Raw genomic sequence first — 21,137 nt, forward strand, 5'->3', positions numbered from 1 at the left:
GGAGGTGACCCTATTATGCCACCCGGCTGAGGTGGGACTCGCGTGTGGCCCCTAGACTTGTTTGGTTTTCCCACAATAGCTTCCAGAAAAGTAAATAAAACACAAAAGAGGGAGAAGATTGATTTATTTTTCAATGGTCAGCCCCTCTCTCCCAAAGGCAGAGCCCACTAAACAAAACCTGAGGATCTAGAAACTGGGCAGACCCCAGGAAGTAAAAGCCAAAGTGCGTACGTCCAAGTTCAGACTTAGCAATAGACCATGATCAGACCTTACCAAGGTCACAACTCAAGGTTCATGTATGTCCTTAGGTCCCGCTCCCAGGCCCTGTCCTTCTCCTTCTGCTTTCTTTCCTCCCTGCGGCTCAGTGTGGTCACCCGAGGGGTTCTCTCCCTCCCAGCCACAGCCCGAGTATCCCGAGCCAGGAAGTGTGTGACTCGGGGTTGGGGTACTGATCTGTAGCCTAGTCCTTCTTGGTCCCTCTTGAGGACAGTAGGGATGGGGTTGGTGCGGCCCTCACCCCGGGGTCCCAGCCCCATTCCAGGCTCCCAGCCTCCCCTCAGCAGCAGCTTGAAGCCTGGGCTGGAGGTAGGCACCCCAAGGGGCAAGTTGGGGGACCTGAGATCGCGGGACAGTGACAGTAGGTGAGCAGTGGATGTACAATGGTTAGAGTCTTGGAAGTGGGCATCGCAGGTCTCACAGTACCGGGGGGAGGGTGATTGTGACCTGCAGAGAAAAAAGAGAAAGAGTTGAGGGCAGGGGAAGGGTTGAGGCCTCAGAGGGGGGTGGCAAGGTGGGAAGTCCTTCTAGTCTTTCTGTTAAAAAACAAACTGCCTTCCAATCCACTTAGCAATGAGGGACCCAGAAGGGAACAGCTAGGAGAAGAAATAGCAACCAGGCTTCACAAGCTCTTGGCAAAGCATAATTATTTATAAGGCACTTATTATACGGGAAGCATCGTTCTAGTACTTTACATATATTGGTCCATTAAATCCTAACAACCCTACAACAAAAGTGATCTTATTGCCCCCATTTCTCAGATAAAGAAAATGAGGGACATAAAAATTAGATTAATTGCCCAAGTAAGTAGTCAGAATTTGGACCCAGGGAGATCATGTTCATTACTACTCTACTACACTGCCTTATCAGCCTACACTGGGGGATCGGGGAGAGAACCCTTCAGCTCTGTTCTGAACCCTCTGGTATAGAGGGGCTAGGAAAGACAGAACACACTGAAAGAGGCATGGGCTAAGGCTTCCCCTCACCGGTTCTCTGGACTCCTTGTCTCTCCATGGCTCTCTCTGACCATGCGGGCCACCTCAGGGAAGCCTGCTTCTTCAGCCAGCTGAGCAGCATCCTTGCCACCCAGCTCACAGACCCCTACCCAGGCAGCTCCACGGCCCAGGAGATAGCGCACAGCAGGTCCCTGGCCTGCTCGAGCAGCACACATCAAGGGGGTCCACCAGAAGGCATCCCGAGCATTGATGTTGCCCCCAGCTCCCCCTGCCTCACGGGGATCCAACAGCCTTCTTAGTTCTGCTAGGTCACCCTCTTGGGCTGCCCTCAGTATCCACTGGGTCATTTTGTCCTCCGCCTCAAGGGATCTCCTTTGTCCATGTCCTCCTGAGGTTCCTGCAGCAGCTTCCCTCATTATTCTTCTCTTCTTCCTCTTTCTCTTACTGGCAGGTTCAGGCTGAGATCTCTGGGATTCAGGGGCACTGCTTTCGTCGCCAATCAGGGCCTCATAGAATGCCCGGGCTGCAGCCCCATCCAGGGTGGGCTCCAGTTCTTCAGGCTGTGACTGCTGCTGCCCATCTTTCCAGAGGTCACTGGCACTGGTGGCCGGGGTGAAGGTGATGAGGGAGGGCCTGGACATGGCTCTTGGGTAAACTGGGAAGATGAGACTAGACAAAGGGAGGCTGAGACAAGCAAACCAATCGCTTCGTGGCTCCGCATTGACCAGAGCCACCTCCGGAGACCTGCTGGGATGAGGAAAAATACCCTTAAAGTCAAAAAACCCTCTCACTCCCTAAGTGAGCCCACAACCTAGGACTCTGCAGGGCCTAAGGACCATAGGTCATGTGGAAAAACAGAACCCTACAATAACAGCCCATGCCCCTTACTAAAGGTTAATTTAACAAAGACTCAGTGAGAGTTGCCACCAACCCCATCCTCAACAACAATAAATAAAAACAGCTTCTATCTAAAACTATTTGACCACCAGTTAAGACATACCATTAAGGAAACAATCAGCCTGGCCCTTTAAATCTTCCTTGATCCTATGGTCGGGGTATTCTTCCCAAACAAGAACAGACTTTAACACTTCTACGGAAGCAAGAAGCTGATTTAAGGGAGAAGCTCCAGTCTTGGTAGTCTCCGTACGGCAAATAGCACTACTTTAAGCAAAGGAGCTGACGATCAAATAGCCACACGACCCCTAACACGCATGCGGGACTGGAAAAAAACAACAAAACAACACAAAACATTACTTGAGGACGCAGGCCTGTGCTAAGCGCCAGGTTCAGCTTCCCCACCCTGGGACCTTTTCCAGAGCATCCGCTCAAAATGCCACGTGCTTAAGTAGCGCGAGGACAGTCTGTCGGTTGGGGTCCTACTTTTACATAACGCCCCCACAATGCCTCTTGCCTCCCTGAACGTGGCCCCCTCTCCGAGCTCATTTTTTGGAACTGGGAAACCACTCTCTGAGTTAAGAAAGGCTCTGAGTTGGCGGAAGGAAACCTGTGGAATGCACAGAAGCTGTGAAATGAAATAACATCACCCTGCCCCTCACCATTATTCTGACCAGGGTTCGAAGGTCATACTTAGTGCCCGCAGCATAAGGCCCCCTTCAAGCCCTAAGAGGAAATGGAGAAGTGCAAGGGGACGAGCAACAGAATGGCTGGCGCCACCTCAGGTTAGAGCACGGGGCCGTCCCGGTTCTCACATCGCTCACCTCAGCCGAGCCCACCCTACCGAAGTCCCTCAGCAGGGAGCCCGGCCTCACCTCGCGCCCGAGGAGACCAGACCCCGGGGTGAAACACAAAGTTCCCCCCGCCCCCCTCACCGCGAAGCCTCCAGTGGCGGGCCTAACTCGGGCGAGGGGCTCGATAGGCAATAAGGACCGGCCGGTTAGCCGGGGATGAGGTCAGTCCCCTGAGTAGGAGGGGAGCGCCTGGGACACAACCTCGCTGCGTGAGGGGAGCTGCAGGAAACCAACCAGCCAGCCAGCCTCGTTCACTTCCCCGCCCCCTCACGGCCCCTCAGTCGCGGGATCCTACGACTATATTTCCCAGGCTCCCCGGCCCAGAACGGGTACTGGACTTCCGCTTCCGGTGGCACCCCGCTGCGCTCGCCCCCGAGCGTCTGGCTCAGGGGACTCGCGACACAAGGGTCGTGCGTGGGTCATTCTGGGATTCGTAGTTCACCTCTCCCTAGCTTCGCCAGTTTCTTTTTACCGGGGACTCCATCTCCCGGCGTTCGCTGCGGCGCCCGACCCTTGGCGCTTGCGCGTTGCCCTCTCCCCACCCTCCCCGATTTCCACTCCCCCCACCCCACTTCGCCTGCCGCGGTTGGGTCCGCGGCCTGCGTTGTAGCCGTCGCGATTTCTTGGAAGCGGCAACTTCCCTCCCCCACCCTGGTCCCGGTCCCCGTCCAGCCGGTGAGTCTGAGGTAGTCGCCGCGTCTAGCCCCCTGCCCTTAGGCGCGGCACATGGGGTCTCCGCGCCTTGATGTGGGGGTGGGGAAGGAAGTGACCCGGTCCGGAACCGGGGGAGAGAGGGATGGCCTGAGGGGCGGAGGTGGCATGTGGGGACTCCTGTGAAAGGGACTTCACGGCCACCCCCAGGCCATGAGAGAAAAAGGGTCCCAGCTCTTGCACGGAAAGGATAAACTTCGGGACCCTTGGGAAAAGCGCCAGGGACATGCAGAGACCGTCGAGGTAGGGAGCTCGAGCCTGGGGCTCTGCTGGAGTTGACAGGAAGGGAGAGTGGGCTGGTCTTCTGGAGCGATAGGGATGTGGGTAGGACTGGTGGGTTCAAGACCTGTCGGTTTCTTGAAAGCGGTGGGACTCCAAAGAATCTCTGATCTCAGAGAAAAGGGGCTGAGATGTGAATAAGAGAGGCGGGAGAGAGGTGCTCTAGAGTCTGGGATCCTTTAAGAAAAGGTTGCCCCAAATTCTTCCATGGTTAGAGATCTAAGTGTGGGAGGAGGGAGGATACCAGAGGCAAGGTGGGAGAGCTTGGACTTAACTTACACTCTCTTTTTTCCCAGCTGACGTGAAGATGAGCAGCTCAGAGGAGGTGTCCTGGATTTCCTGGTTCTGTGGGCTCCGTGGCAATGAATTCTTCTGTGAAGTGAGTTCTCAGTCTCCCAGCTGTCTCTACACAAAGTTTGGCATTATATTTTCCCACATATTTAGCTTCCACACGCTTCTCTTACAGGCTTCCATAGAAACTTTTCCTGTCAAGGAAGAGTCCCGTCAGTAACTCCCCTCACTAATTTGTGAAGTGGCAAGACTTCCCAGGTCCCAAACCTGCTACCCTCTGTAACATGGGACAAGTCAACCCTTTTATTGTTATTAAAGTTATTATTAGACTGGTACTGGGAGTGCTTCCCGTTGGAGTCTATTAGAATTAAAATGTCACATGTGAAAATGCTCTGTAATGTGGAAAGTTGTCTACTAATAATATAAAGGATTGTAACTATCCACAGGACTGAAGCTGTTGAGTCTCCACTTTCCTTAGAGACCTAGCTGCTCTTAAGGAGAGGACAAAACTGGTTCCTAGGGATGAGGGCAGGAGTAGGAACAGGGCTTTTGAAAGGAATGTCTCTTTAAGTAGGAGATTGTTGTAGCTGCTTATCTGTAGAAAAGAAAAGCCAAAGCTTTTATGGGAAGGCTATGTATCTGAACTGGGGAGAGAGACTCAAGTACTTCTGCCGAGCTGGGGTTGAGGAGTAAGGGGAAACCAAAGCAGTTGTGTTAAGAATAAGGCACCAGTTAGAGCAACGTGCCCAAGTCAAAGCTGAGGATTCTGCTGTGGGTTTCATCTTGACTTCCACATCCTGACAGGTGGATGAAGACTACATCCAGGACAAATTCAACCTCACTGGACTCAATGAGCAGGTGCCCCACTATCGACAAGCTCTAGACATGATCTTGGACCTGGAGCCTGGTGAGGCACCCTCAGTGTTGTTTAGTGTGTATATGTTCGTGGTTTTGTTTTTTGTTTTTTGTTTTTTTCATGTTCCTGTTTATCTGCTTCTTGGATTTCCATATTTCCTTTTGGTTCTCTGTCTTTATCCAAAGTCCCCTACTTCATTTTGGTCTCCCATCTGACTCTTGCCCAGTTTTGTGACTTACACCTCCTGTTCCCACACTCTGGTCCTATAACTTGGCTCTGTCTCCTAATGCTAGTTTCTCCTTGGGTCACCTTTCCTGCTTTTTTTTTTTTTTTTTTTTTTTTTTGCCTTTCACCTTTCAGTTTCATCTTCTGCGTTGACATCTTTGCATTTATGTGTTGAGGAGGGGTTGGGAGGGAGAGAGAGCAGAGGCTGAAGAGATGTGGAAAGAAGGCAGAGCTGCCTTGGGTTGGTGGAAGGGTCAGAGGCCCAGGTTTCTGGGTCAAATGCTCAGGTGATGGGTGACTTAAAGATGGGTGTGGGGCACACTGAGTAGCTGGCAATCCCTGGCAGTGGGTGGGGCATCTAAGAAAGCTGTAAGACAAGTGGTTGCAATTGGCCGGGGCTATGTTTCAGATGAAGAGCTGGAAGACAACCCCAACCAGAGTGACCTGATTGAGCAGGCAGCCGAGATGCTTTATGGATTGATCCACGCCCGCTATATCCTCACCAACCGTGGCATCGCCCAGATGGTGAGGCCTCTCTGCTCCCACTTGACTCCTCTGAGGCAATAAGGGAAACAGAGGTTCCTGCAGCACGGGAGTCAAACGTTTCAACCTTGTCAAGGAATGTAGCCGAGAAGAGGGGAAGAACCCCACAACCTGGCCCTGGGAATTAAATCCTAATTGGGGTTTGTGCTGACTGAGGTGTTTTTGGGGAGGGAGACATGACCTTGGACAGGGAGTTGTTGCAGTCTGCCTTTTCCTTAGGGAACAAACAGCGAATGGCTCTGATGGTCTGTACCCTGCCTAACTGGAGGAAAGGAAGCAGAAGAGTATGAGGGCCTGTCTGGGCCTGCTTAGAAGGGGTCTCTGGACAGAGGCAGGAGTTGGGGACAGTGACGTGGCTTGGGCTGAGGAGGGGATTGCCTCTTCTCTTTGTACCTACCTACCAACCCCTTTCATTTTATTCACCTCAGTTGGAAAAGTACCAGCAAGGAGACTTTGGCTACTGTCCCCGTGTGTACTGTGAGAATCAGCCAATGCTTCCCATCGGTGAGTGTTAGAGAAGGGGAAGGAGGCCACATCAAAAGGCAGGTCCTCTGGGAAGGAGTTGGGGTTCAGCAAGTCGGGGCCTCTGTGTGGGAGGGAGGTTGGGCAGGGTTGGGGATGCCCGGCCTGCTGAGTCTGGCTGTCTCCCAGGCCTTTCGGACATCCCAGGTGAGGCCATGGTGAAGCTCTACTGCCCCAAGTGCATGGACGTGTACACACCCAAGTCATCGAGGCACCATCACACGGACGGCGCCTACTTCGGCACCGGTTTCCCTCACATGCTCTTCATGGTGCACCCTGAGTACCGGCCCAAACGGCCCGCCAACCAGTTTGTGCCCAGGTGGGGAGCAGGGCTAGAGTCACCATGGGTCGAAGGAAAGGTTCGGGATTCCCCAGAGAGAAGGGAGGACAGGGCATGGTCCTTTCTTGAGGTTTGCTTCTCCCACAGCGAGTGACCTTGGGGAAGGTATTTGATTGCCTGTGCCTCAGTTCCCTTATCCATGAAACGGGGGTGATGACAGTACCTGCCTGACGGAGTGTATTTAAATATACCTGACAGAGTATATTTAAATAGTGAGTTGCTTTGAATAACATTTGGCACTGGAAGTACCATTTAAACGATAACTTTTTGCCATCATCTCGGGCACTCAGCCTTTTGCCAGGAGAAAGTGTGGTTTATCTTCCTGGAACATCATGTGTACTGGGAAGAACAGTTTGGTGTTCTGTTGAAACAAGTGCACACAGAAGCAAGCAGTCACATTCCTGTATGTGTGTGTATGTTTACGTATATCCTAGAGTAAGAGTTTTAATGCCTATTTAAGGTATATTTCCCAGTATTCTGGAGGGAAGATGTTTGGGAACCACTGTCCTTAAGCACTTAGCAGACCCATGGAGAAGCTGGGGTGGGGAGGGGGAAATGCAGGCCACTGGCAGGGCCAGAGTGGGGCTCACCCTACTGCCTCTGATCTGTGCCCTGGCCCAGGCTCTACGGTTTCAAGATCCATCCAATGGCCTACCAGCTGCAGCTCCAAGCCGCCAGCAACTTCAAGAGCCCAGTCAAGACGATTCGCTGATTCCCCACCCAACCTGTCCCTCTGCCTTTAACACCTCTATTCCTTTGCTGCCACCCTTTCAGGAACCCTCTATGGTTTTTAGTTTAAATTAAAGGAGTCATTATTGTGGTGGGAATATGAAATAAAGTGGAAGAAAAGGCCATGAGCTGGTCTGCTGGTGCTTGGGGATGGGGGATGGGAGGGTAGTGCTGTGCTTGATCCCAGGGGCCCTCATGGCCCAGCCCACCCTCAAGTTGAAAACCAGCACAGATTTGTGCCCAGTGGACTTGGTTGATGTTTTTAGCAGTAGAGCAGAACTAGTAGTGGATGCGGAGATGTGCAACGTCACATGGAAAAGACCTAGGGGAAAATCCACTTTCAAAGACTGGAGACATAATTTGTTCTTTTTTGGCCACCTATGGCTGTACATTTATACTGTAAGGAGTATAATCAACAACAAAATATTTCGGTTTTGATTTTACAGGGAAAGTTGTCCTGAAATAAATAGAACGGTAAGGGGTGGAAAGAGGGACAAGGTCCAGAGTTGCTGCTGGGTGGTGTCTGTGCGCCCCCTGCTGGGGGAGCTGACACGCTCATCTCAGAAGGACAGGGACCCTGGGCGCCTGGCCCAAGTGTTTCCCAGCACGGTAGGGACTCGCTGTATGTGTGGGGAGGACAGTAGGTGGTACCAGAGACAGACACTGGTCCATGGACCCTTGAGGTGTGGGAATAGATTTTTTCAGGGCATGAGAGAGACAGACAACTGGATAAAGGCCCAGGTGTTGTTCTTGTGTAGGCCACTGTTCCCACGTCCAGGAACCTGACCTTGTGGGTGAGGACATACCGTCCCTCCAGCCAAGTTAATAACTTCCTCCCCCAGCCAAGGAATATAGCTCTACGTCTACAGCAGCTCCTGCTCAAACTATCAAAATCACCCTGCAAGGAACATGGTCACAGGAAGGTGGGATTTCAGGATACCCCTCAGGGACTGCCCTTCTCAGAATTCCATCATGAAGTTCCATGTACTTGTAGGTGTGCTGGTCATGGTGGGCTTCGCAGTGGGAAAGGGTAAGTGGGGCCCAGGGGCAAGGAGGGAGGGGTGACTGAGTCCAGGAAGGGCGGGGGGTGCTGTAGCCCTCGGTTCACAGGCTCCCTGCAAGGCAGAGAACTTGGAATGAGCCAACATTCCCATCCTTCCTGTTTTCTGCTTCCCCAGCTCCTGTTTCTGAAGTCCGGACCTGTCACCTCTGCCTCTTAGAAGACCCTTCTACAGGGTGCATTTCAGGCTCAGAGAAGTGCACCATCAGCAGCTCGTCACCATGCATGGTGATAACCATCTATTATGGTGAGTCAAGTCCCAGGAGGGAGCTGCTGGTGGGATAGCCTGTGGCTTGGTCTCCTCTCCTCTCATAGATGAGGGCTGCTTAGGGCCTGGGGTGCAAGAAGAAGACAGGAGGATCCTGAAAAGAGGAGTCTGGGGTTCTCGGGGGTCAGCTAAGCCAATTTTTCTGGCCCATTCTGAAGGAGTCTGGGCTAGAAGTCAGGTCTGGGTGAGGGATGGGGAGAGTCTAGGGTGAGGATACCAGGCTTGGGGACCATGGGAGGCAGCAGGGGTATTAGCTGTTCCCTCTTCTCCAGATACCAAGATACGTTTCTTCATCCGAGGCTGTGGACAGTACAATTCTTACCGCTGCCAGGAAAAACGCAATACCTACTTCTCGGAGTACTGGTACCAGGCCCAGTGCTGCCAGTACGATTACTGCAACTCCTGGTCCAGCCCCCAGCTCCAGAGCTCCCTGCCTGATCCCCCTGCTGGGGCCTTGGCCCTGCCCCTGTCGGAGTTCCAAATCCAGTGGTTCTACAAGGCTCTGAACCTCTCACTGCCCCTACCCACCTTCCGTGCTGGGAAGGAGCCTGAAGGCCTCGACCCCCTGGCCACCCTGCCCCTGAACCTGAGCTTGTCCGTTGCTGACCTCCGCCACATAAACTTGTCTCTCAACAGCTCAGGACTTTTGGTTCTTCCCTGGGCTGGGCCCTGATGCCTTATCCTTCTTGGATTTTACTCTTCCAGCATCTCTCTCCTAACACCCCAGCACCTAGTGCTGCCCTCCTAGAACACCCACATTCTCTGGTCTGTGATTTTTCAGGCCTCCCTTCCTCTGTGCTTCCAGCATCTGTATGGCTTAGGTTTCATTTCCTTCCCAGAAACCGCTGTAGCACTGCACCAGTACTCTTCTTTCTCCTAGAAAATACCAAGTTCACTTTCTGCCCAGGTTGACCTAGGGAAGGCACAGTGGTTTCTTCGTGCCTTTCCCATCTTCCGAGTCCATCAGCCCCCTCATCTTTCCAATCCCCTGTCAGTCCGGCCACCTGCTATCTCCATTCAGGTCTGGTTGTAGATTGCAGCCCATGGCTATCTTAAGACCCAGACTGAAGTTGTAGCAAGAAGAATGAAGCGTAGACATCTGTGCAGATTTCCTGACTAGGCACTCTGGTGTCCCTACTTCACTGCCTCCACCTCTACTCCTGCCCTGGTTTCCTGCTTCTCTCCTTTTGCCACCGTCTCTGGCCTCCTCAGCCCCACTTCACATCATTGAGTCCTGACACCCACTTCCATAGGTTCTAGGGGAGAGGAGAGGCAAGGGTCTGCCCTGCTCTGCACTATATCTCCCGTTTATTCTCCAGAACCTCCACAATAAATGGACTGGGCTAAGTCTGTGTCACACTGTTGATGGGGTCAGGCTCAGATATGGACAAGTGTAGACCTGTTAAAGTTAATTGGGCATGGGGAGCAAACAGTTTACAGCCTGGCCCACTCCACTTGGCCTTTGTGGCTTTCTCATGGCCTGCCCCCAAAGGGCTTGTATCCATCCACCTTCTGATTAGCTAAGACTTCTCCCAGCCTTTAACTTACTCCACAGGGGCACCTGTCTGGCTCAGTCAGTAGAGCGTGTGACTCAATCTTGGGGTTATAAGTTTGGACTCCACATTGGGTGTAGAGATTACTTAAAATCTTTAACAAAACAAAAAACTTTGCCCTACAAAACCTAGAGAATTAAACCCTGGTTACATTGGCTTTTCCATCTAACAGAGGAGGAAAAACTCTCCTTTAAACCAGAAAAACTCAGGAGCAAACCAAAGGGTCCAGGCCTGTATCTGAGAGTCCCCTGGTGCTGAGGAACCTGGGTTCTTGCCTGTTCTTTCAGGATCCTGGCACCCAGGACCACCTCTTTAGGGAGCTAGGTTTGGGGGTTGGGGATGTTCACAAATTATACAGGTGAGGCTGCAGTTTAGGTCTTTGATTTTAAGGTTTTATTTTTGGAAAACTACAAGCCTACAGAAAATAGTAGTGAATATTCATAACTTTTTTCATACATGCAGTTAAACACACTGTTCTGGGTGTGGTGTTATTGAGTACAGCCAGGTGCCCACCCTTCTGAATCTCAACCCAGTGCTGGGGTTGTGAAACCTGTTCCTAAAAAGCAGTGTGCACTTTGTGGTTGGGGGACCCAATTCCAGCTCCTCTGCCACTTGGGTAAGTTGGTTTCTGTCTCACTTTGGTCACCTGTCAAGGAGGGATAGTACCTCCTAGGATTGAGAGAATGCATGTTTGTGTGCACAGGTGAAAATTAAAGCCTCAAAAATAGACACATGGGACAAAGGTACCTACAGATTGTAGCATTTATGTATGTATGTATTACTACTTAAAAAAAAATGTTTGTTTATACTGGCTCCTGGATGACTCAGTTGGTTAAACATCTGACTCTTGGTTTCAGCCCAGGTCATGATTTCACAGTTCGTGAGATTGAGCCCCACGTCGGCTCTGCTGACAGCTTGGAGCCTGCTTGGGATTCTCTGTGTCTCTCTCTGCCCCTCCCCCACTCATTCTCTCCCTTCACCTCTCAAATCCATAAACTTAAAAAATAAAATAAAACTTTTATTCATTTTGAGAGAGAAAGAGAGAGAGAGAATCCCAAGCAGGCTCTGTGCTGGCAGCACAGAGCCCAATGGCAGGGCTCAAACTCACACCACGAGATCATGACCTGAGCCAAAACCAAGAGTCACCAACTTAACCAACTGAGCCACCTAGGTGCCCCACTACTTTTTAAAGTTATCTCTATCCCCAATGTGGGGCTTGACTCACTACCCCGAGTTCAAGAGTCACATGCTCTACCAACTGAGCCAGCCAGACACCCCTGGCCTATTTTTAAGCCTCTTCCAAAACATACCAAAGCTTACACATACCATAATGTGGGTTTTTCTAAACTTCACACCCAGATTACCAGTCCTCAAGTCACTATAAAGGCCTATATCAGCACCCAAAGCAACCTTCGTGCACCCTCCCAGGCACTTCTAACTTGGGTAGCCGCTGTCCTGAGTTGTAGCTGCTTAGAGGAATTTTGTCTGTGTGCTTGGTACAAAGGGCATCATGCAGCATATACTCTTACACAACATTTTGCACATGTTAGCAGAGATCCCTGGCCCTTTAAATAGCCTATGCTCTGGCAGGAAACCCCAATATTAATTGGTAGGTAAGAGAGCAGTGTGTGTGGGGGGGAGGTGTACAAAAATAAGTACAAACCTTCAGTGTGCCCCCCTGTCTGGGCCCACTTTCCCCCCATCATCTCTGACTTCAGTGTAGAAGTCTAGGTTTATACAGCTCTAGCAAGTCGAACTAGACGATGGTCTCAGAGGCTGAGGAACCCAAGGCCCAAGATTCGGCAGTAACTTCCCACATGGTCCTTGAAGAGGGAAGCTGAGCCTGGGTTCCGGCCAGGGCTCCACTAGATCTAGCGGCTCTTCCACAGGGTGCTTCCCCCCACCCTCTCCCTGGGCCTGGTCCCAGGCCTCATAGCTCCACTCCTGCCAGCCCTCACCTCCCACACCGTGGACCTCCCCCAACCCAGGCCCCACATAGCACTGCCAAGGGTGCCCACTGCCCTTTTGCCCTTCGCCACAGAAAGGCTTCCAGTTCTTCACCTTTTGTGCCTAGAGCTGAATCCAAGACATGAAGGTTGGGCAGAAGCAGAGTTCAACAGAGCTGGGAGCCCCGAGGTGGGGCAGTCAGGTGGGACCTCAGCTTTCCTCAGCCTCCACCACTACCAGAAGAGAGAGACAAGCTCTACAGTTTGTACACCAATTTATTTGCGAGGAACACCTGGGGACTTGAGGCTAGAGAGGCCCATGGGGGGAGAAGGGGCAAAGCAAGGCCAAGAAGCAGCTGAGAGATGGGAGGAGAGAAGAGTAAAGCCATCAAACTGTGAGGACTTGAAGGGAAAACTCAGAGAATTCTGGAGAGGGGACCTGGGGGAAGGGCTGAGTGGGAAGAGGGGTGTTGGGTGTCAACTAGGAGCTGGTAAAAGGGACTAGAAGATGGATGGCAACTAGCAGGGTTTTATTCTAAAAGTCTCTGCGGAAGTTCTAAGGAATATAGAACACTCTGTTCTGAGGGTTATTGCAGAACTCCAGGAAGCAGCATCGAGAAAATATCCAGAAGCCAAACACTGGAGAAGAGCGGGTATACGAACAATCACTCATCTGCTCCTTGCGGCAGCAGTCACTCACCATGATGTCAGAACCACTGCCTGGGGAAGGATGGCAGCAACCAGTGATACAGACATCTCAGGTCCCAGGCACAATCCCAGACTCTTCCATCCCCTCCCTCCACATGGACTTACCATCACTGATCCCACACCCTTCCCTGACCCCCCCAAATGCCAAGATTCCTGGAACCGGACAGGGGCAGGAATGCCAGAGAGTCACCAGCTATGGATCCCGTGGAAGGTTGGTGGGAAAGAGCCATTCAAAATAAAGTGATGCGGGGCACCTGGGTGGCTCAGTTGGTTAAGCATCCGACTTTGGCTCAGGCCATGGTCTCACAGTTCGTGAGTTCAAGCCCCGCATCTGGCGCTGTGCTAACAGCTCAGAGCCTGGAGCCTGTTTCAGATTCTGTATCTCCCTCTCTCTGCCCCTCTCCCACTTGTGCTCTCTCTGTCTCTCTCTCTCAAAAATAAATAAATATTAAAAATTTTTTAAAAATACAGTGATGGTTGGAGGGGGCTGAGTTGGGTCTTGCTGGGGTAGAACCAGCACTTCAGCTGGGACCATGTAAAAAAAAGTTGGGAGATGTATTGGAGGTCAGATTGCAAAGAAAAGGTGTTTGTCATCATTTTATGGAACAAAAGAGAAGATGGTATCTCTTACTATTATATATATATTAGAGGGGGAAAAATGTGTTCACAGGGACATTCATTCCTGCCCTGCTTGAGAGAGGAAAAAATTAGAAGCAACATACAGATCCGTCAATAATGGGATTGTCAAACTCTGCTATGCCCATGCCATGGAGAACCATGCAGCAGGTCAGAAGAACAGGGAAGCTGTTTACAAACTGATATGGAAACTTAAAATTCCCATGACTGTTCATTTTAAAAAACCAAGTGCAGGGTGCCAGGGTGGCTGAGTCAGTTGAGCATCTGACGCTTGATTTTGGCTCAGATCGTGATCCTGGGGTCATGGGATTGAGGCCCACGTTGGTCTCTGTGCTGAGTGTGGGGCCTACTTAGGATTCTCTCTCTCTTTCTCTCTCTCTCCCCCCCCCCACCGTCTTCCTCCCTCACTCCCTCTGTCTCTACCTCTCTCTCTCAAAAATAAATAGATGATAGATAGAATGATAGATAGATAGATAGATAGATAGAGGCACCTGGGTGGCTCAGTCAGTTAAGCATCTGACTTCAGCTCCGGCCATGATCTCGTGGTTTGTGAGTTCAAGCCCTGCATTGGGCTCTGTGCTGACAGCTCAAAGCCTGGAACCTGCTTCAGATTCTCTCTCTCTCTCTCTCTCTCTCTCTCTCCGCCCCCCCTCTAAATAAACATTTTTAAAAGTTTTTAATTAATAAAAATGTATAAAAAGCAAGTGCACACCAGTGTTTACAGTGGTATGCTACTGTTTATGGAGGAAAGAAAAAGAGGTGAAACAACATATTTGCATAGAGTGAGATGTACACAAAAGATCACAGAAAGGATATCAAGAATGTGGAAAGATGTGGGGCATCTGGCTCGCTCAGTCAGTAGAGCATGTGACTCTTGATCTCAGGGTTGTAAGTTCGAGCCCCACGTTTGGTGTAGGGATTACTTAAAAATGAAAAAAAATCTTTAGGAAAAAAAAGAGAATAGGAAGATTAGTTTTGTGTTGTTTGTGCATGAGAGCTGGGTGGCTTGTGCCAGGAGTGGGAGGGAGACTTCTCTTTGATGCGGTTGAGTACTCTGATATTGAACCAAAAGCATAATAAAAGGACTTGAATTTTAATTTGAAGGCAAGTTTATGCAGTGGTTGTTAAGAGCACCATCTCCGGAATCACCACAAATTGTGGTTCAGCTTCTAGGAGAGTTGGGCAAGATTTTGACCTTTCTGGGCGTCTGTTTCCTCATCGGTAAAACGGGGATAACAATAATAAAAAACCTGAGAGGGTGGTAAGTGCTTAGAACAGTGCTGGCACATAATGTGTTCTGTGTTTGTTAAAAAGAGCGGAGGAGGGGCCCCCCAGCTGCTCAGTCAGTAGAGCATAGAACTCCTTGATCTAGGGGTTGTGAGTTCAAGCCCCATGTTGGGCCTTGAGCCCACTAAAAAAAGCAGGGGTGGAGGGCGGGGAGTGAGGGATTGTGTGGAAGAGCAGGCATGAGAAACAGGGACTGCAGTTTCAGGAAGTTGAAACTGAGGTGGAGCTGTCCAGAGGGCAATTTCACATGACAATTTGGCCTAACATTCACATTCATAAGGAAGCAGAGCAAATCCTCTGGGGAGAGTGAAGTGGGAAGACAGCTAATGCCTAAATTTTGGTGAACGTGAACCATTAGGGGTCTCCCTGAACAGAGAGAAGGCAGCCTGAGGAGAAGCGGGGGGATCTAGTGATCACAAGCCTCCCCCACAAGGCCGGGTGCTGTAAGAAACGCATACGCCATGGGGCGCCTGGGTGGCTCAGTCGGTTGGGTGTCTGACTTCAGCTCAGGTCATGATCTCACGGTCCGTGAGTTCGAGCCCCGCGTCGGGCTCTGTGCGGACAGCTCAGAGCCTGGAACCTGCTTCGGATTTTGTGTCTCCCTCTCTCTCTGCCCCTCTCCTGCCCTGCTCTGTCTCTCTGTCTCAAAAATAAATAAAAACATTAAAAAAAAAGAAACGTGGACACCAGCCAGCCCCATGAGGGAACAGGAGGGGTGGAAGTGGAGACAGAGAATGGCTCTGAAGGTGAGGAAGGAGAGAGCATGACGAGCACTATCTAGGTAGGGGTTGTAGGAACCAGACTGTGGGGTACAGCTGAGAGATGCAGCTCAGGAATGGGTCGGGCCAAGGACAAGCAGCTCACTGTTCTTTATGAGCAGAGTCATGCAGCTGCTGCCAGGAGGGGCAAGGCAGATGTCAGATCCCAGAAGGCATCCCAACTCCTTGGTCTCCAAGAGGCATCGATAGCAGCGCAGATATTTGGAGAACTGAGCTGGATGAGGGGGTTCCGGATTGACAGGATCAAAATTACCTAGAACACAGAGCAACACTGACTCCAACCCCACCTAATTTCCAGGCTGGTCAAGCCCATTCTTCCCTCCCCAGCTTCCCGTCTCAGAAAACCATGAAATCACCCGTTCTTTAAAACCATCTGGCTTAATCCTCTATCAGAGGCTTTTGTCAGTTTTAAAACCTCCATTCTCTGCTCTTATACCTCCTGAAATAAGGAACTCATTAAGGAATTCATTTACTCATTCAACATGTATTTTGAGGTACTACCATGTGCCCAGCACTCGGCAAGCTCCTAAGTTCAAAGACTAAGCAGAGGCAGTTAATTCCAGCCTGGGCAGTTCTGTGAGGACAGTTCTTCTTCTGGGACTTGGTTTCACAGTCTCCCCACCCCTATGGACCCCCTTTTGAATATGCTTTCTTAATCTGTAATGTTCAGTGAAAACAAGAGTGCATCACCACAGGACAAGAGGAATCTATGCTTTGTGTGGACAGAAGACTTCGAGTGGCCCCCCATCACATTATTTGTTTGGTGGTCTAATCACTGGAAAGACCCATATTAAACTTTGTCCACCAAAGCCTTCCCCACCTACGTGTATATATGCTCCCTCTTCCTCTTGTTCCAGGCCCAGATCACATGTCAGTGAGTCCCCAGACCCAGCAGAACACTTAGTGGGAGGCAGATACTGAACAAACACTTTGAATCCTGTTTCTATATAGACGGTGTTTTGCAGCCATGTTGAGGAGGTTATCAGGCTAGATTCAGCCTTGTTCTACTGGGTGGATCCCGGTTCTGTTATCTAGCATGTTCTCGGAATCCTCCCTATTCTGTACTGCCCCAGATTTAAATGGAGTCCTTTCAGTATCTGCATTTAGGTCACTGCTGTTGAGACAGCCCTGGGGTAATAACTAGAGATCTCCCTCAGAGTGAACAGCAGTCCATTACCAGTCCCTAGGCATTATCTCACCAAGTCCATCCATCCCATCTTTCCCTCTGCTTGGTTTTACCTGAGCATCCTGGGCAGATGTGCCCAGACACCTGGTATCTGTGGGTCTCTCTATCCAGCAGACCAGGAGACCCTTCTGACCCCTTAGAGCCACTTACCAAACACCAAGCTCCTCATGACCAGCACTATTAAAAGGACCATGTACAGGGCTTGGGAGGTGCTATGACGGCCCATGGGCTCCATACTCCTGCTACCTGCAGGGCCTGCTGCCTACTAGCCTCCAGTTGGGGCTTATATTGGTGGAAGAGAAGTTGGCCAAGAGGAAAGAGAGAGGCAACACCCATTTGGGGTGGAAATCAGTCCCGGAACAGCCAGAGAAACAGAGTGTCCTCACCCACGGCCACTCTAAGACCTAACATCCTGGCTTGGGGACAGGACCCAGACAAAAGGGGAATGAGAGGGAAACTTTTTTTTTTCATATTTATTCTACAGAAGTTTACTGAATCACTGTATCAGGTGTTGGGGATACAACATTACACAAAATCCCTGCCCCCACAGAGCTGTCTAGTGGGGGAGACAACAAACAATGATGGGGGGATGGAGGGGGAAGGATGAGTACTTCCCGGGAGCACCTGGGCAGTCCTGAGCACTGACCAAAGGAGCAACAAGATCAGAGTTCTGTTTGTAAAAGATTGCGGAGGCCGGGAAACCAGTTAGGAAGCTATTCCTGAGTCCCGTCACAAGATGGCGGCCTGGTCTGGCAGAAGAGAGGCAAGGAAAAGACGAATGAATCTGACGTTTATTTAGAAGGAAGATTGCACAGATTTGCAGTTAGACTGAATATGGAAAGAGGAAAAGTGGGGGATAGGCTTGCCCAAGGAGGTGATTGGTGGTACCATTTTTCAAGATGGGAACAACGTGGAACTGTCAGAAATCTAGAAGCGAGGACACCTGAGTCCCGACTGACCTATTCAGCCCAGTGGCCCCTGTGGGTTCCAGGTAACTAGCCAGCACCTTTCCTTACGCCCCCTTTTACCCCACCCCACCTAAGTTCCGCTGCAGGTTAGTAACTCTGATCTCCGGCGCCCACAAGGCTCCGGCACCGGGCTCTCGCTCTCCGAGCCTGACTGCACTTCAGGGCTCCCAGGAGGAAGCGGGGGCGGCCCTCTGGCCACGCTCAGTTCTCTGCCGGGGGGGGGGGGGGGGGGGGGGAGAGGGGGCGGGGGGGCTGGCTGGCAATGAAACCTGGGAAAACATGCCTGGCGTCAGACGTAGCCTTCCGCCCCTAACAGACGCCCAGAGCACCACGCGGCTTCCCCGGAAGGAGGCGCTGTGGCACCACCAAACCCACCGGGCCGGAGGCTAACGCCGCAACCAAAGAGCGGAGGTGGGCGTCCCAGGAGCCCCGCCCACGTCCTTTGCTGGGGGCCGCCTTTACTGGGGGGTTCGCCCGCTGAGCTCCTTCAAGCGGCCAGCTCAGCACGCACCTCGCCAGGTCAGGGTCTCTGAGAGACTCAGGGTTTTCCCTTTAAGGGTCGGGGGTGCTGTAGGAAGAGCTCGGCGTACAGGAGCGAACCACCTGCTCCAGTTTCTGGTCTGGAGGTTTGGGGTGCGGCCCTGAGGGAGGGCTCCCTGCTTACAGTCCCAGACCATCCGAGAATCATTTGGCCTCGGGGCGCTGATGGGGAAGATGGGAAGAAATGGACTCAGATTTGAGCCAAGAAAGACGGACAGGAAAGAAAGAATACGAAAGGAAAACGCACGCCACTGCGTGCCCAAGAGCCTTGGGATAAATGAAATCAGACAATTGTATTATTGAAAAGTCGGAGTAATGAAGATTTGGGGAGGAGCGCCTGGCACCTGCATAAATGCTGAATGAACGACAGAGTGGTAGACAGAATCAGAGAGCGGAGGCTCCTCTTGAAGCGAACGCGGCAGAAAGGAGTTAGAAAGGGAATTTCACAGCGTCCTCTGAACCCGGCCTGCGAATAGCCGGAGGGAAGATAGGGGCGGTATTTCGAGGCTGGGTTCGGTGCGAGCTAGGAGAGTGGTTCCACGGAAGGGGCGTGGCCTCAGGGCATTAATCCAGTCCCAGTTTCGTTTTGCTACTCCTCAGTCTAAACGGCTGGGCGCGGCCAGTGCGCTTGCAGAGCCTGGTGAGTTCGTTGCCGCGGTGATGGGCTTGGTGGAGGCTTTCCAGGGGTGAAGAGGCGGGGCGCTGCTGTAGTCGCCATGGTGATAGCAACCGAGGACAGTTTCTGCGCGGAGTGCCTTGGGGACGCGGGATACCGGTGGGGGTAAGCAGCCGAATGACGAAACAAAGGAGGTGGGGCCTGAGGAGAGAATGCTACAGTCAGGGCTATGGGCGGGGCAAACAAGGGGGCGGGGAGCCAAGTTCTGTTCGCTGACCAGCTAGACCAGGTGGTCTGGAGTGGAACTAGAGAGCAGCGATCTTTAACACGCATATAAATGAATGAAAGAAAAAAAAAAAAAAAAAAAGACTTGGTTCCTGAGGGAGTTGGGATGGCTTGTTGGATGGATGAATGAACGGATAAGTACCTGGCCCTCACTCACTTGTGACAGCTGGGAGGGAAACACCTGACCCTCTCGGGGGGAGTCGAGCAAATCCTCAGCCCAATCACCAAGCCCTGAGCCTACTCCCGCAGCTCACACTGAAAGCAGCGCAGGGCGAGCCCGGGCCCAGCCCAGGGCCCACCTCTCCTTCCCAGGTTTCCTGCCCAGGTGTTAATCCTTCTTTGTCCCAGCCTCCATCCTCTCTCCCCGTGTACCCAGCTCCTCGGGGGCGCCTGGGCGTCCAGACCTTGCCTGGTGCCCAGTAAGGCAAGGTCCAGAGTTCCAGCAGATGTGGGGTCTGCATCTCGGCTGTTCTTCTCCTGGGACTGTTGGAGCCCTGCTATATAGGGTGAGGAGTGGACAGGGAGTTGGTCCAACCGGGGGCAGGGGGTGGTGTGTGGTGGTGGTTCTAAAAACAAAGAGCTGATGTGAGCTTTATCACGTGGGGAGTAATCTAAGGAGGTAGACTGAGGCCCCTGGGGTTCGGTGGTCCAGAATTCAAATGTTAAGCCTCCCCTCTCCCCACCCACTTCAGTTATCTGAGGGCTCTTCATGGCATCCACTGTTCTTTATGCAGGAAGAAGGGGAAGGGGGAGGTGATGGTAGAGGTCAGTCAACAGAGTCCCTAGTGGCCTTGGCCAGGAAGGGGGAGTCCTTTGTCTCCAGGGTGTGGGAGGTGGGGCTAAGTGCCCCCTATTTGCATTCAAGGAGGTTGTTACCTTAACTGAACAGACTTGTTTTCCAGGAGGCTAACTGTCCTGGTGGATCCTGGAAGGTGAGGTTCAGAACCATCCAGCTGGACCTACAGCTTCATGCTCCACACTCCCCAACCTGTTTGCCCCCTGGGATGGGACAGAGGAACAGAGTGCCAGTATCAACTCTCCAGTGTTTGCTAAAGGTGGAGCATTCTGGAGCTGTGGCCACCTCTTCTCTTTTGACCCCAATTATCAGGTATATCACCTGACAAGTCTCAGATCACCCTTCCAGTGGAGACTCAGTATGCCCCCACTGAAGGAGCTGGTGAGCTGGTGAGGGCAGACAGCCTCTGCCCAGAGACTGAGGAGGAGCTTCATGCCCTGGGGTTCCAGGAGACACTGATATTAGCCAGAAGCTATCTAGGATATTAGAACATTGTTGCTTGCCCACGTTGAGCTTGTTCAAAACAGAGCGCCAAGGAGGGTAACCCTGGGAGCGTTTCAGCTAAAAGAGGTTTCCCAAGAAGAAGGTGGCCAGGCAACAAACTGACAGGTGGGAGGAAAACTCATTCTGTTCCATGAAGTCTGAGGATTGGAAATAGGACAGAAGTTACAGGAAGCCAATTTCCTTGGGTTCACCTTAGGGATTTTCTTCTAATAGCGTCCAGAAAGGTGAAGTGTGGCTCTGGGAAGGCTCAGTCCCTGGCAGGCCCTGTCACTGAACTGCAACAGATGTGTGAAAGCGACAAAGGCACGGTGAAGAGGTGTGTAGGGTTTGCCGCAGAAGACATGGGGAGTGGGCTGTTCCTCACTCCCCCTTGGAACAGCAAGAGCTGAGTAAGGAAAACTGGTGATACTTAAGGTGAAGCCATGCAGGTTGGAGATAGAAATCTGTAGAAGAGCCAAGTAGGGGAAATCAGGTACTAGAAAACACTTTGTAAGTGAAAGCTCTGGAGCTCTTAGCAAAGAGGGGGCAA

At 51.7% G+C, this 21,137-nt stretch overlaps 4 protein-coding genes and 1 long non-coding RNA gene across 10 annotated transcripts; 2 read left to right on the forward strand and 3 right to left on the reverse strand.

Annotated features, from left to right (window-relative positions):
* Positions 1–107: 107 nt before the first annotated feature.
* Positions 108–3,317, reverse strand: GPANK1 (G-patch domain and ankyrin repeats 1). 5 transcript variants are annotated; one of them, XM_047858329.1, is made up of 4 exons: positions 3,002–3,317; positions 2,233–2,451; positions 1,263–1,976; positions 108–723 (listed from the first exon to the last, which is right to left on the reverse strand). In XM_047858329.1, the coding sequence occupies exons 3-4, from the start codon at positions 1,871–1,873 to the stop codon at positions 279–281; spliced, it is 1,056 nt and encodes a 351-aa protein (XP_047714285.1). In that variant the 5' UTR covers positions 1,874–1,976; positions 2,233–2,451; positions 3,002–3,317; the 3' UTR covers positions 108–278. The 5 variants fall into 5 exon arrangements, with proteins under 5 accessions (XP_047714285.1, XP_047714284.1, XP_047714283.1 ...); XM_047858328.1 differs by having other exon boundaries at positions 1,263–1,979; positions 3,062–3,316; XM_047858327.1 differs by having other exon boundaries at positions 1,263–1,979; positions 3,002–3,316.
* A 185-nt stretch (positions 3,318–3,502) lies between these two features.
* On the forward strand, positions 3,503–7,601 carry CSNK2B (casein kinase 2 beta). Of its 2 annotated transcripts, none has more exons than XM_047858334.1 (7): positions 3,503–3,655; positions 4,267–4,349; positions 5,066–5,168; positions 5,752–5,867; positions 6,314–6,389; positions 6,537–6,726; positions 7,369–7,601. In XM_047858334.1, exons 2-7 carry the CDS (start codon positions 4,278–4,280, stop codon positions 7,457–7,459), a joined length of 648 nt encoding a protein of 215 aa, XP_047714290.1. In that variant the 5' UTR covers positions 3,503–3,655; positions 4,267–4,277; the 3' UTR covers positions 7,460–7,601. The 2 variants fall into 2 exon arrangements, with proteins under 2 accessions (XP_047714290.1, XP_047714291.1); XM_047858335.1 differs by lacking the exon at positions 3,503–3,655 and adding an exon at positions 3,877–3,934.
* A 154-nt stretch (positions 7,602–7,755) lies between these two features.
* Positions 7,756–10,151, forward strand: LY6G5B (lymphocyte antigen 6 family member G5B). Its single transcript, XM_047858333.1, has 3 exons — positions 7,756–8,506; positions 8,655–8,783; positions 9,077–10,151. The coding sequence occupies exons 1-3, from the start codon at positions 8,386–8,388 to the stop codon at positions 9,475–9,477; spliced, it is 651 nt and encodes a 216-aa protein (XP_047714289.1). The 5' UTR covers positions 7,756–8,385; the 3' UTR covers positions 9,478–10,151.
* Positions 10,152–12,676: 2,525 nt separating this feature from the next.
* Positions 12,677–17,310, reverse strand: LY6G5C (lymphocyte antigen 6 family member G5C). Its single transcript, XM_047860348.1, has 4 exons — positions 17,290–17,310; positions 17,050–17,161; positions 15,799–15,966; positions 12,677–13,023 (listed from the first exon to the last, which is right to left on the reverse strand). Exons 1-4 carry the CDS (start codon positions 17,308–17,310, stop codon positions 12,860–12,862), a joined length of 465 nt encoding a protein of 154 aa, XP_047716304.1. The 3' UTR covers positions 12,677–12,859.
* Positions 17,311–19,007: 1,697 nt separating this feature from the next.
* On the reverse strand, positions 19,008–20,296 carry LOC125165437 (uncharacterized). Its single transcript, XR_007152103.1, has 3 exons — positions 20,185–20,296; positions 19,713–19,874; positions 19,008–19,224 (listed from the first exon to the last, which is right to left on the reverse strand). It is a non-coding gene; the product is annotated as an uncharacterized LOC125165437 (long non-coding RNA).
* Between the last annotated feature and the right edge of the window lie 841 nt (positions 20,297–21,137).

Source organism: Prionailurus viverrinus, chromosome B2 (assembly GCF_022837055.1).
Source record: "Prionailurus viverrinus isolate Anna chromosome B2, UM_Priviv_1.0, whole genome shotgun sequence".
NCBI classification, from domain to species: domain Eukaryota; kingdom Metazoa; phylum Chordata; class Mammalia; order Carnivora; family Felidae; genus Prionailurus; species Prionailurus viverrinus.

What these genes read in the sequence shown, in the direction of transcription:
- GPANK1 (XM_047858329.1), bottom strand. Translation starts at nt 1,873, where the DNA reads ATGTCCAGGCCCTCCCTCATCACCTTCACCCCGGCCACCAGTGCCAGT. An exon ending in ACAAGGAGTCCAGAGAACCG is followed by an intron (nt 724 to 1,262) that starts GTGAGGGGAAGC and finishes TTTTCTCTGCAG; the next exon opens with GTCACAATCACCCTCCCCCC.
- CSNK2B (XM_047858334.1), top strand. Translation starts at nt 4,278, where the DNA reads ATGAGCAGCTCAGAGGAGGTGTCCTGGATTTCCTGGTTCTGTGGGCTC. An exon ending in GATCTTGGACCTGGAGCCTG is followed by an intron (nt 5,169 to 5,751) that starts GTGAGGCACCCT and finishes GCTATGTTTCAG; the next exon opens with ATGAAGAGCTGGAAGACAAC. An exon ending in ACCGTGGCATCGCCCAGATG is followed by an intron (nt 5,868 to 6,313) that starts GTGAGGCCTCTC and finishes TATTCACCTCAG; the next exon opens with TTGGAAAAGTACCAGCAAGG.
- LY6G5B (XM_047858333.1), top strand. Translation starts at nt 8,386, where the DNA reads ATGGTCACAGGAAGGTGGGATTTCAGGATACCCCTCAGGGACTGCCCT. An exon ending in GGGCTTCGCAGTGGGAAAGG is followed by an intron (nt 8,507 to 8,654) that starts GTAAGTGGGGCC and finishes CTGCTTCCCCAG; the next exon opens with CTCCTGTTTCTGAAGTCCGG. An exon ending in GGTGATAACCATCTATTATG is followed by an intron (nt 8,784 to 9,076) that starts GTGAGTCAAGTC and finishes CCTCTTCTCCAG; the next exon opens with ATACCAAGATACGTTTCTTC.
- LY6G5C (XM_047860348.1), bottom strand. Translation starts at nt 17,310, where the DNA reads ATGTTAGGTCTTAGAGTGGCC. An exon ending in TGTTAGGTCTTAGAGTGGCC is followed by an intron (nt 17,162 to 17,289) that starts GTGGGTGAGGAC and finishes GGAGGCTAGTAG; the next exon opens with GCAGCAGGCCCTGCAGGTAG. An exon ending in GACTCTGCTCATAAAGAACA is followed by an intron (nt 13,024 to 15,798) that starts GTGAGCTGCTTG and finishes ATCCTTCCCCAG; the next exon opens with GCAGTGGTTCTGACATCATG.